The 13,697-nt window shown below is 42.8% G+C and overlaps 1 protein-coding gene across 2 annotated transcripts in view; it reads left to right on the forward strand.

Moving 5' to 3' along the window:
• The window catches only part of LOC138949445 (rhomboid-related protein 2-like), an 18,292-nt gene extending 4,935 nt beyond the window's left edge, over positions 1–13,357 (forward strand). The window contains exons 4-11 of one of the 2 annotated variants that reach the window (XM_070321278.1): positions 1,536–1,697; positions 2,587–2,775; positions 4,543–4,700; positions 5,027–5,139; positions 5,464–5,564; positions 6,101–6,194; positions 7,402–7,500; positions 11,275–11,356. In XM_070321278.1, coding sequence (XP_070177379.1) covers positions 1,536–1,697; positions 2,587–2,775; positions 4,543–4,700; positions 5,027–5,139; positions 5,464–5,564; positions 6,101–6,194; positions 7,402–7,500; positions 11,275–11,327 — 969 coding nt within the window. In that variant the 3' untranslated portion in view covers positions 11,328–11,356. Of the gene's footprint in view, positions 1–1,535; positions 1,698–2,586; positions 2,776–4,542; positions 4,701–5,026; positions 5,140–5,463; positions 5,565–6,100; positions 6,195–7,401; positions 7,501–11,274; positions 11,357–11,493 lie in introns of those variants that run through there. The other variant, XM_070321277.1, reaches the window with a different exon arrangement.
• The last annotated feature ends 340 nt before the right edge of the window (positions 13,358–13,697 follow it).

Here is a 13,697-nt window from a genome sequence, read left to right on the forward strand (position 1 = left end):
CACTCACCGTTTGAGAACATAAGGATAAGGATAAGGATAAGGGATAAGATAAGATTTTATATAGTCCATGAGGGTAACCTCACAGAAATTCGGGCTGCTTTCTCCCTGGGTGTCGAATTTATTTCAAGTCACACGGGTATTTGGTGGACATTTTTATCTATGCCTATACAATTTTGCCAGGAAAGACCCTTTTGTCAATCGTGGGATCTTTAACGTGCACACCCCAATGTAGTGTACACGAAGGGACCTCGGTTTTTCGTCTCATCCGAAAGACTAGCACTTGAACCCACCTCCTAGGTTAGGAAAGGGGGGAGAAAATTGCGGCCTGACCCAGGCCTGAACACGCAACCTCTCGCTTCCGAGCGCAAGTGCGTTACCACTCGGCCACCCAGACCCTACGTAAAGAGCGAGCAATTTTTCAAAGAATTAATTTTTGACTGAATCAATGTGTGTACGTAACCTTGCACCAACTTCTCAATTAATTTTAGCGACAGCATATCTTAACCCTGACGTCACTTGACATGCTTGTCAAACAAATAAAATGTGTGGGTATTTTTTTTTAAAGCTTTCATCTAAAAAGAAGTAAAATAATTCAATGTTTTCACTTGTTCAAAAGGTATAAGCTGCCGAAGACACACAACTAAGATTATGGGGACCTTGCAGAAGTACTAAAGTCCGCTAAAAGTCTAGACGTGAAATGGATTGGGTAGAAAGGGGAACTTTTATTTGTATCATCTTTTCAACTGAGATATTAGGGCTAACAAACGGAGATGTCTTATTTTACAATCTTATAATATCAACAATTTATTCATTATATATTTATGTTATTTAAAATATAAAACAATCAATCAATTTATTGGAGAGAAAAAAAAGCCTGAAAATTAAATCAAACTTTAACCTAAATAAACACCTACATTTATCCCCAAAAAAGTCATAGGCCTATATTCTATTTTGCCTTGATAATTATTTCTTATTAGAAAGGGTAACATAATTTATGGCCTTTTAAAGATGAATTCTTGGTGTGTCTGTCAGTTTGTTTATGGCGGGGAGCGGATAGCGAGTCACGATCTGCACATGTGTCCTCTCATGGGAGGTGTCCTCTCATCGAAAACTGACCTCCCATGGCTGGTACCGCTGTACTTAAAGGCTCTCATCGCCTTGTAAACACAGTTCGCCTCATCGTCTCAGATCTGGTCAAGTGTTTGCAGGGTATAACCCCCCCCCCCCTCCATTTGGTCAAATACCAAAATTCGACACCCTGACTGCTTGATGTGGTGGTGTGTGCAACTTTTTAATTAATTAATATCCGATAAAGCATCAGTGTCTGTTACGAAATTAATTCTTTAAAAAAAATACCACTGTGAGAGACCACCCAGGCTGTTCATGTTAGGTATATGACCAAGTGGAGGGGTTGTTTTATCCCATGTAAGAGTCTGACCAGATCTGACACGGAAAGGCCAACTGTTTTTACGAGGCGGAGAGGACATTTAAAGATGGTTAGTTAATTAAGACTAAGTTCTTGGTGTGTCTTTCAGTTTGTGTACGGCGGTGAGCGGATAGCGAGTCACGACCTGAGACGTCTGCTTCACGACGAGTTTTACCGTGACCTGTTACCCCCTGACAAGGTGTACGAGCTGATCGACCTGGTGGACTTCAACCCCGGCAAGGCCATCTCATACACTGAGTTCGTCAGGATTGTGAGTATCTAGAGTCTCTGTCTCTGTCTGTCTGTCCCTCTTTCTCTCTGTCTGTCTCTGTCATATGTCTGTCTGTCTGTCTGTCTGTCTCTGTATGTCTGTCTGTCTCCCTCTCTGTCTCTCTGTCTCTCTCTGTCTCTCTCTCTCTCTCTCTCTCTGTCTCTGTCATCTCTCTCTCTCTCTCTGTGTCTGTGTGTCTGTGTGTGTGTGTGTGTCTGTCTGTCTGTCTGTGTGTGTGTCTGTGTGTCTGTCTGTGTGTGTGTCTGTCTGTCTGTCTGTGTGTCTGTCTGTCTGTCTGTCTTTGAATGTTCCTCCCTTTTTGAGGGCGACCTAGGAGCCTCCTTTGTGGCTGATTATCAAGTGGTTTTAAAGTCCGGTATCTGATAGTCCGGTATCTGATAGTCCGGTATCTGATAGTCCGGTATCTGATAGTCCGGTATCTGATAGTCCGGTTGTGACACACCTCTTTCCAGCAAGGGAGAAATGCAGAGTATGAGCAATTTTATTTACATTGGCAATGTGTGGTTGATCTTATGGACGAACTCTGGGAATAACTCTGTCGGCTTTGTGTGGGTTGTGAAAGAGGGAAAATTCTTGCTTTTAGTGAGGCAAGCTTTCCACACGTGTTCCGGGCCTTGTCCACGTGTTTTAGACACCCCCCCTCCCTAGTGACTGGCTTATAATGTCACGTTAGAAAGTTTGACTCAATAAAAGCAAGAGTATTCACTCTATCACAATTACTGTAGCATATCATCACATACATGTCCCTAATAGGTAAGCTTCCAGTAAGGACGTTAAGCTCCCCCATCTAGTATTCTATTACAACCTATACAAACCGACGCGGTTATTTCCGAACATCGTCTATTGGAGAAATATTTGGTGTTGCTAGGTGACTGGTGGTTATGACACTGACGACGTTGAGCTGAGCGGGTCGCGGAACCAGCTGACAGACACGCCCAAGACATGGCTAAACACTGTGTGTCGGAACACGATGCCTCAGGCCGAGGTGGACGAGTACCTGAAGGATTACCACTGGGTGCCGCCTCCCTTCTTCATGATCACTATCTCCTTGGTGCAGGTAAGGGCTTAGTCACACGCGATTGCAGACTCATAGTAAAAACATTAAAGTCAAATTCAGTGTCAGAATTACAACCCGATATCAGAATGCAAAAATCAGGGTAACAATCCTAATCAGACTTCATTACTGAAGTAAAAAATATGTTCAGAGAACCACAGTCAAAATCAAAATCATGGCCGTCACTTTCACTACTGTGGAGAACCCCCTTTCAAGATCTCAATTTTTTTTTAAATCAGATGGAGTCTCAAAATGGGGGTAAGTTTACTGATATGTTATGAATAGAAAATCTTTCTTTCTTTCTTTATTTGGTGTTTAACGTCGTTTTCAACCACGAAGGTTATATCGCGACGGGGAAAGGGGGGAAGATGGGATAGAGCCACTTGTCAATTGTTTCTTGTTCACAAAAGCACTAATTAAAAAATTACTCCAGGGGCTTGCAACGTAGTACAATATATTACCTTACTGGGAGAATGCAAGTTTCCAGTACAAAGGACTTAACATTTCTCACATACTGCTTGACTAAAATCTTTACAAAAATTGACTATATTCTATACAAGAAACACTTAACAAGGGTAAAAGGAGAAACAGAATCCGTTAGTCGCCTCTTACGACATGCTGGGGAGCATCGGGGGGTCTTAAAAGGGGGGTTCCACTGTAGTAAAACTGACGATCATGATGGTGATTTTGACTGTGATTCTCTGAACATGATTTTTACTTTGGTAATGAAATCTAATTTGGATCGTGACCCTGATTTTTACAATCTGATTTCATGGGTGTAATTTGACTTTAATTTTTGACTCTGATTATGAAATATGATTGAAGTTCTGACGTGATTTTGATACCTGTCTGTAATTCTGATTTTTAAAAATCTGATTGTGATCGATCCTTACCCTGAATTTCATAATGATTGCGATTCCGATTCTGATTTTGCGTAAATATTGAGTTTGAAAACTGTCATTCTTAGTCTGATTTTGAGTCTGATTCTGAAATGTGACTGCGATTCTGAGGCTGACTGATTTTGACGATAATACCGAGATCTGATTTCAATTCTGACCTTGATTTTGACTCTGAACCGAGATCTGGTTGCAATTCTTACCTAGATTTTGACACTGATTCCAAGACCTGATTGCAATTGTAACCTTGATTTTGACTCTGAATCCGAGATCTGATTGCAATTCTGACCCCAATTTTGACTCTGATTCCGAGATTGGATTGCAATTTTAACCTAGATTTTGACACTGATTCCGAGACCTAATTGCAATTCTGACCTTCATTTTGACTGATTCCGAGACGTGATTGCAATTCTGACCCATGATTTTGACTCTGATTCCGAGACGTGATTGCAATTCTGACCTTCATTTTGACTTATTCCGAGACCTGATTGCAATTCCGACCTTCATTTTTGACTCTGATTCCGAGACGTGATTGCAATTCTGACCTTGATTATGACTCAGATTCCAAGATCTGATCACAATTCTGATCCCGATTTTAACTTTGATTCCGAGATGTGATTGCAATTTTGACCCCAATTTTCACTCTGTTTCCGAGATCATTATTCTAACCTAGATTTTGACACTGATTCCGAGACGTGATTGGAATTCTGACCTTGATTGTGACTCTGATACCGAGACGGGATTGCAATTCTGACCTTGATTGTGACTCAGATTCCAAGATCTGATCACAATTCTGATCCCGATTTTAACTTTGATTCCGAGATCTGATTGCAATTCTGACCCCGATTTTGACTCTGATTGTATTTGTGTGCAGTTGATTGTGTTCATCTACTACGCTGTGGACATATGGCAGAAGGCCGAGATCAACGTGGGTGCTTTAGACGTTGTGCCTGCCTACAGTCCCCTTATGTACCTGCAGGAAAAACGCCACGAACCATGGAGATTTGTCACCTACATGTTTTTGCACCAGGGGTACGTGCATTTTGCTTCACTCCTAGCTGCCTTTATTTCTTCGGTTTTTTTGTGTGCTTCTAACTGAGTTTTGTCTAGTTTGAGAGAGAGAGAGAGAGAGAGAGAGAGAGAGAGAGAGAGAGAGAGAGAGAGAGAGAGAGAGAGAGAGAGAGAGAGAGAGAGAGAGAGAGAGAGAGAGAGAATTTTAATATCTCGCAGACACCAACACGATGACGAGAAAAAGGAGGACGTTGATGATGATGATGATGATGATGATGATGATGATGATGATGATGATGATGATGATGATGATGATGATGATGACGACGAAGCTGATGATGTTTCAGGGCGCTCGACATGATTTTCAACGTGGGTTTACAAGTGGTGCTGGGTTTCCCCCTGGAAGTGATGTTCGGATGGTGGCGGCTTGCCATTCTCTACCTCATTGGTGTCATCACAGGTATGTGGCACTGTGGCACTGCGACACTGTGTGTGTGTGTGTGTGTTAGTGTGTGTGTGTGTGTGTGTGTTAGTGTGTGTGTGTGTATGTGTGTGTGTGTTAGTGTGTGTTTGTGTGTTAGTGTGTGTGTGTGTGTGTGTGTGTGTGTGTGTGTGTGTGTGTGTGTGTGTGTGTGAGTATGTGTGTGTGTGTGTCACAGTGGTGACATGGGGGTGGCAAATAGATACCGTCTCTAAGTCTACACATAACGTTGACCCGTGTCCGTCCCGACCTGGATTCGAACCCGAACTCTTTTTTATCAGCGCTGTCGTGTCTATTGTGCAGGTTCCCTGGCCCAGTCTGTGTGTGACCACTACGTGGGACTGGCGGGGGCAGCAGGGGGCTGCTATGCCGTTGTCTTCGGACATGTCCTCGCCATCTGCGTGGTAAGTTGTTTGGTGTTGAGTGATAGGTAGTACTGATGTTTAAGTCCTCTTTAACAACTCACTCAGAGGCATGCAATCAGAAGATAAATAATTATGTTGCCAAATATCCCCGGTTTGTCATTTTGTTTCCCGTAAATGTATAGAGGAGTGGCAGGGATTCGGGGGTGAGGCGTAAGGGGGTTTTGGGGGCCAAAAATGAACCAAAGGAGCTCAATCGCAGGCAGGTGAACGCAAAGTGAACGAAAACGTAAAAGGAAAAAACATTATCAGGTTGTCGAGTCTAATTAACGTGAACAAACATTGTGTACAACAGACAAGTACAAATGAGGGAATGGAAATGTGTGTGTGTGTGTGTGTGTGTGTGTGTGTGTGTGTGTGTGTGTGTGTGTGTCTGTGTCTGTGTCTGTGTGTGTGTCTGTGCCGGTCTGTCTCTGTGAGTGCATGTGTGTGGAATGAACGCTCCACAAACAAGCTTGTCCTGTATTTAAGTGTTCATTGCTCTGACCACATATCACACCTTGCTTGTCTGCCACCAGAACTGGTCCGAGCTGGACAACAAGAAGAGCGAGAAGCGAGCAAAGAAATGGTGGGGTCGCCCGCTATTCCGGATAGTTCTCATCTTGGTTGCGGGTGAGTATACAAACCCCGATGAAATGGTGCAGTCAAACCTCAGTGTCTATAACGACCACCGAAACGACCTACTAAAGGTGGACGTTATAGACAAGCTATGAAAAGGAGAATTATGTAAAAGAAAAACTTGTTTTGGATCCTTTAGAGTGGTTGTTGTTAGCGGGCGGTTCAGTGCTTTCGAGAGGTGGTCACAATGGCAGGGTTGACTTTACCTGCAATATAAAACTCTCCTTTGATAGGACACCGTCAGCTCCCGGTAAAACACACATTCTGGTGTCGCTTAGTCTGTTATCTTGACCAGAATATACCTGTCATGACAATGTAGGCACACTTTTGTCTGATCCCAAGGGTGTGCTTTCATGGCAGGTACCACTAGCTTCCGTTTAAGATCTCTCCAATGAGAGGGCACCTCCCAAGAAAGGACACCTGCTGTTGTCTATTTGTCTATAAACTTTGCTAAAGTGTACTTGTAAGTACCAATGAAAAGGTACTCACCAGCCAACGTTAGCAAACACCACACAGTAAAACAAAAGCAGGTCTAGTTTCAACGCTACAGTCTGCTCTGGCTAAGAAAGAAAAAATTCAGGAATGAGAAAAGGAAGAACAGAAAAAAGGCAAGAAGAAGATACACGAGAACCGAAAAGACAAATGCATTGAATGACCGGCACGGTTGGCCTTGTGGTAAGGCGTCCGCCCCATGATCGGGAGGTCGTGGGTTCGAACCCCGGCCGGGTCATACCCAAGACTTTAAAATTGGCAATCTAGTGGCTACTCCGCCTGGCGTCTGGCATTATGGGGTTAGTGCTAGGACTGGTTGGTCCGGTGTCAGAATAATGTGACTGGGTGAGACATGAAGCCTGTGCTCAGTGCGACTTCTGTCTTGTGTGTGGCGCACGTTATATGTCAAAGCAGCACCGCCCTGATATGGCCCTTCGTGGTCGGCTGGGCGTTAAGCAAACAAACAAAAAAATGCATTGAAGTCTGAACAGACACACATATTTCTGGGTTGTCGTCATAGACAGATGGTCTATAGATACAGGTGTTCGCCCGGGCAGGTTCCATTGCACTGTATGTTGTTTTGTTTCACCGGGTTGTCAATGTTGACAGTGTGTTTATTGGCATCGAACGCTGCCAAGCATGTCCAGAAGCCATATTATCTGTATGAGAGATACACGTACATGTACATTTTGTTCCTGTTTTGTTTCAGTGCTGATACAAATTTCTCTGGCTGTGTTTCGGCGTTTCTACCCGGGGTACCCGGCCTACAAAGTTGGGGTGGCCGCACATGGCGGGGGTTTGGTGGCAGGTGCTGTTGTTCTTCTTAATGGTGGTGTCGTTGTTGTTGATTTTGATGATGTCATAATATCCATTGTTGGCGTCACCGTTGTCGTCGTTCTTGTTGTCGTTTTTGTTCTCCTTGTTGTTGTCTTGTTGATGCTATTGGTGTTCTTTGTTCATATTGTTGTTGTCTTGTTGATGCTGTTGGTGTTCTTTGTTCATATTTATTCATGCTGTTGTCTTTGTAGTTGTTGTATAGTTGTAAGACACGTTTTAAATGAAACAATCGTTTTGTGTCGGAGTACGACATGACCTTTATAAGATAAAATAATGTCCATCACACAAAGATGGAAACTTAATGCCTCTAAGAGGCACCACATCACATCAATCAGATAAACAAACACACCTACAACGATTAAAATATCTAAGCATAGCTATAGGGCCTACGTGAATAATGCAGCAATCAAATCAACAATTAAGTATTTATTTTTTCTCCAGGATTGCTGTTAGGACGGTCGTTCCTGGCAGAGGACAATCAAATCAACAATTAAGTATTTATTTTTTCTCCATGATTGCTGTTAGGACGGTCGTTCCTGGCAGAGGACAATCAAATCAACAATTAAGTATTTATTTTTTCTCCAGGCCGATTGCTGTTAGGACGGTCGTTCCTGGCAGAGGACAATCAAATCAACAATTAAGTATTTATTTTTTCTCCAGGATTGCTGTTAGGACGGTCGTTCCTGGCAGAGGACAATCAAATCAACAATGAAGTATTTATTTTTTCTCCAGGATTGCTGTTAGGACGGTCGTTCTTGAGGGCCCCAAAGGGTTTAAAATCGTGATCGTGATTGGCGTTTTTTGACCTTTCTGTGACCGTGATTGCCGAAATTTCCATTTCTGTGATCGTGATGGGACTTTGCCCGTGATCCGTGATGACAAAAAAATCAAGTCTCGTGATCGTGATCGTCATTTGTTTTCGTGATCGTGATGGGCATTATTGCAAAGCATTTTATTTTCAACGTACATTTTTCACAGCTGTATCACTCTATGATCCTCTATTCGTCAAGGAGCCAATCCTGATTGAAGGGAAGCAACAACATATTCAGAAATATGATTTTGACAGCGATTGCTTCCCTTTAAGAGAACTAATCACACAAAAAAAGAGATCCAATCAGAAGGCGAATTGCAAAAGTCTGCCAAACTTCATCCAATGGAAGGGCTTCGTGCTAAAGCCTTTTGAGTGCATTCAGTCAAATTCGAATTCGAAGATCAAAAATGGCGTGCAGCGGTACTGTCATCGAACCTCTGTTATATTTTGTGGATTCAAACCAGACCAAAGCAGGCGGCGAGAATGCCTTCCTTGATGGAAAGGTCAGGCTACGGGTACGTCTTTCCGAAGACGAAATGTCAAGGTATGTTGATCTATTCAGGGCCGGACTAGGTAAGTACTAGGGGGGGGTTACAGATGGGGGTCCAGGGGGCAAAGCCCCTTGGTGGGGGTCCAGGGGGCGAAGCCCCCTTGGTGGGGGTGAAGCTGAACGTTTTTTTTGTTTCTGGAGGGAAAGGAAGCCTCTCCTTGAACGAAAAAGGTAAATTCGACAGTAAGCTGTATAGGCAATGAAGAAGAATTGAGATTGTAAGGCCTAAAAAAAAAAATAGGTGTGGTTACGATAACCTGACCTACCCTATTTTTAGGGGCCGACCCCATAACTTTTTATTACATTTGTCAAAAACCACACCAAAAAACCCAACAAAACGAGTGCAGAAAACGCAATGAAAGCGAAAGCGCTTGAGTCGCACACTTATTACCCTGTCAAGTAGGTTTAATTTGTATACATTAGAAAAAAAGTTTTTAAAAAAAGGAGTGATTGCCTACCTTCCTACCCTTTTTTTTGTGTGGCTATGTTACCGTAACCACACCTATTTTTTTTTGGGGGGGCCTAAGGACTCGTACTTTTCATCACAAAAATCGTTGAAGAAAAATGTCTTTCGAAAGGGGGTGAGAGGTGCGATTTCTCCTCAGATTTCATGAAGATCCAGATGCAACCCCCCCCCCCCACCCCCTCCCTCCCCCACAAAAAACAAAAAAAAACAAAAAAAGCGTTTGGGAGGTACATGCTTAAGCCGGGGGGGGGGGGGGGGGGTTGCGCAACCCCTGTAACTCCCCCCCCCCCCTAATCCGGCCCTGTCTATGTTGCTCTATGACTGTTCTGAATGTAGGCAAAGATCTTGAAATTTGTTCAAGATCTTTGAGTTTGATTGAGATCATTGACATTGTCGACATTGCCACGTCCGGCTGTCACTCGCTCAGTGTAACCTCGACTGGCTCGAGTCAGATCGAGTCTGCGTGTAGCCAAAACCGAAACTAGAAATGTGTTTTTCATCCCAGCAACGTGGACACGCTTGGCATAGATTCTAATTGTCGCTTCTTTACATTAAGCTTGGATTTATTTTAGCGCCTGTAAACTTATCAACAATGGGTTAAATTCAGGAACTATGGCGGGGAGACGTGCCAGTTTGGGTCACTTGATCCTCATGTCAAAGTCTATCAAAGTCATGTTCGTTGGGGATTTTGTTATTATAAACTCTACCATCACACATACATGTAATTTAATTTCAATCCACCCAATAGTTTTTGAGAAAATGGGATTAAAAGATTTAGCTCTGGAAATGTGAAATTGTGCAAGTATATATTCATGTGTGTGAGTGAGGGTGTGGGAGTTGAATGTGTATGAGTGTATATTCCTTCACCCACCTTCACGATTCCTAGACTGACCTTTAGTCAGGATTATAGACTCTACCATCACACATACATGTACTTTAATTTCAATCCACCCAATAGTTTTTGAGAAAATGGGTTTAAAAGATTTAGCTCTGGAAATGTGAAATTGTGCAAGTATATATATATTCATGTGTGTGAGTGAGGGTGTGGGAGTTGAATGTGTATGAGTGCAGGGGCGGATTAGGGGGGGGGGTTACAGGGGTTCCGGACCCCCCCCCCCTGGCTGTCAAAAAAAAAAATTCATACTAACTTTAAAAGAAATAATGAGTGGCTGCTGACACCAGTTGATCATGTTTAAAATCAAGGATAAGCCATCAATTGTTCATAAAATAGCTAAAACTCTTCAGCTTCTGGGGGGCTAAGCCCCCCAGACCCCCCATCGGGGCCTTGCCCATGTACCCCACAAGGTCTACCCTCTCTGGCTTAACTGCCCCGCCCCTGGAGTGTATATTCCTGTGAGTGTCTGTATGAGAGAGAGAGAGACTCAGAGAGCGAGAGAAAAAACAATGAAAACAACATTCTTGTTACTGATTACAAATCATGATATGTATTTCTATGTGTGAATGAAAGAGAATTAAAAAAAATAATAATAAAAAAGTGCAACAGTCTGTGTTGAATAAACAATAGATCCAGAGGAGCGAATAACTGTGTGGTTGTGTTTACTTTGACACGTGCTTTCTGTACCTGCAACTCAGGTTTACCGTGACCGTGATTTGCCACTGGTGTTCGTGATCGTGAAAACAAAAATCAAGGTAACTGTGATCGTGAAAGCTAAAATTTCCCTTCCCGTGATCGTGATGATACCCCCCCTTTGGGGCCCTCGTTCTTGGCAGAGGGCAATCACATCAACAATTAATGATTTATTTTTTCTCCAGGATTGCTGTTAGGACGGTCGTTCCTGGCAGAGGACAATCAAATCAACAATTAATGATTTATTTTTTCTCCAGGATTGCTGTTAGGACGGTCGTTCCTGGCAGAGGACAATCAAATCAACAATTAATGATTTCTTTTTTTCTCCAGGATTGCTGTTGGGACGGTCGTTCCTGGCAGAGGACAATCAAATCAACAATTAATGATTTCTTTTTTTCTCCAGGATTGCTGTTAGGACGGTCGTTCCTGGCAGAGGACAATCAAATCAACAATTAATGATTTCTTTTTTTCTCCAGGATTGCTGTTAGGACGGTCGTTCCTGGCAGAGGACAACCAAATCAACAATTAATGATTTCTTTTTTTCTCCAGGATTGCTGTTGGGACGGTCGTTCCTGGCAGACAGCGTCAACTACCCGTGGAAACACAGCACGTTCTGGATCGACATCTTCACCGTCCTCATCTTCATCGCCGCCTGCATCATCTTTAACATCGTCTTTAAAGGCTACCCTGAGGCTGTAATGGACTGAAACATCGTCTACATAAAAAATATTAAAGGGTACCCTAAAGCCGTGTACTGAACGGAACCATCTTATTTATGAGAAAACGTTCGCATGACACTAGAGTGCTGTCTGAACTACTGGTCTGGTCTTCTCCATAAGAGGCTTGGTGTTATACTTCTTAGCATCGTCTGGGTTGACATCTTCACCGTCCTCATCTTCTTCGCCGCCTGTGTCATCTTTTTAACATCGTCTACAAGGGCTACCCTTAGGCTGTAATGAACTAAAACATCGTCTACAAATGCTACCTTGACTGAAGTAAAGTGCTGAAGTGAAACATCGTCTCCAAGGGCTTCCCTGAAACCTTGTACTGAATTGAAACATTGTCTATAAGAGATAACTTTCGCTTCACAAAAGTCTGAACTATTGGTCTGGTCGTCTCTATAAGATGGTTATTGTGTCATCTTTGGCATCGTTTAAACTGGCTGCAATGAGGCCTTGCATGTACTGAGTTAAAACAGCATCCTGACATGATCCCAATTGCAACACAGTGGTGGTCTAAACTATTGTTGTCTTCTCTATAAGAGGCTGATTGTGTCATCTTTGACATCGTCTACAAAGGCTTTCCTCAAACGATGCACTGGATTGACACTGCAAAAACTTGTCTCTAAGTGATAGCCATTGCAACACAGTGATGTACTGTCTGAATTGCTGTTCTGGTCTTCTGTAAGACAGGCTCGCCTGCCTACCCTGAAACTATGTACTGATCTGACCGTCTTTAAAGCACTGTTAACCAGAGAGAGAGAGAGAGAGAGAGAGAGAGAGAGAGAGAGAGAGAGAGAGAGAGAGAGAGAGAGAGAGAGAGAGAGAGAGAGAGAGAGACAAGACAAGACAAGACAAGACAAAATCTTTATTATCAAGGGTAATAGATAAGCAAGAATATTGCTTTTTTACATCCAGCCCTCGCCCTAGAGAGAGAGAGAGAGAGAGAGAGAGAGAGAGAGAGAGAGAGAGAGAGAGAGAGAGAGAGAGAGAGAGAGAGAGAGGGAGAGAGAGGGAGAGAGAGAGAGAGTGTGTGTGTGTGTGTGTGTGTGTGTGTGTGTGTGTGTGAGTGTACATCTGCATGTCTATATGCATGTGTGTATCATAATTTGTGATAGTTTTATTGATTGTATATTAATTTATTCAGGATATCTTTATTAACAAAAATACACAGGATAGGTACTAATTACATAAGTACCTGTGGTATATGAAAATGATGTCTGAGTAATGTGGAAGCCACCTGTACTTTGGGATGATCTGTTCTCTTCCTTGGAATTGATCTTGTTCTCTTTCAGCACACTGCCTACTCGAACAGTTAAAATTGTCCGAATTCTGGCATAACCGTATGCATCTTAACTTAACTTATAAACCATGGTACTCATTTATTTTAGCACTGACACCTGGTATTCTTTCTTACACAATGAATGTGCATGCTGTATAATTTGTCAAAATGTGTTTATAGTTGTGAGAATGCAGGCACTAGTTGCTGCATAAAAAAGTACACAAGTCTCACAAGCCAATATTCTGGAGGACAATTCCAAAATATTTTTTGATTATTTATTATTTGTTGAAGCTTTTCAATGCTTTACTGTACGTTTTTCTCTTCATTATAAACTGTGATGTAAATTCAGCAATAACATTTTTTTTAGGGCAGCTCCATTGCTATAGAGGGTATTATCAGCATGTATCAGTCATTTCTTTGCCCGTTTCCTTTTGTAATTGTTGGTTGTTGTTTTTTGCTTTGTTTTGTGGCTGTTATTCTGTCTTTATTCGATGTCCTGTTCCTGTTTGAGTAGTTGCAGGCTACGCTGAACCCCAGCCAAAGGGATGCAACTGCACCTAGCTATACAATTGTAATTGTAGGTGGGTTATTCAGGTGGTAGAGCACTGGACTTGTGATCGAAGGGTCGCAGGTTCGAATCCGGGCCGGGCACGGGTCAACTTTATGTGCAGACCCAGAGACGGTATCCATCTCCCATCCCCCGTGTCACCACAGTGGCACGTAAAAAACCTCGGTCATTCTGCCATAAGTGC

The sequence above is a fragment of the Littorina saxatilis genome, linkage group LG15, assembly GCF_037325665.1.
Source record: "Littorina saxatilis isolate snail1 linkage group LG15, US_GU_Lsax_2.0, whole genome shotgun sequence".
NCBI lineage: Eukaryota > Metazoa > Mollusca > Gastropoda > Littorinimorpha > Littorinidae > Littorina > Littorina saxatilis.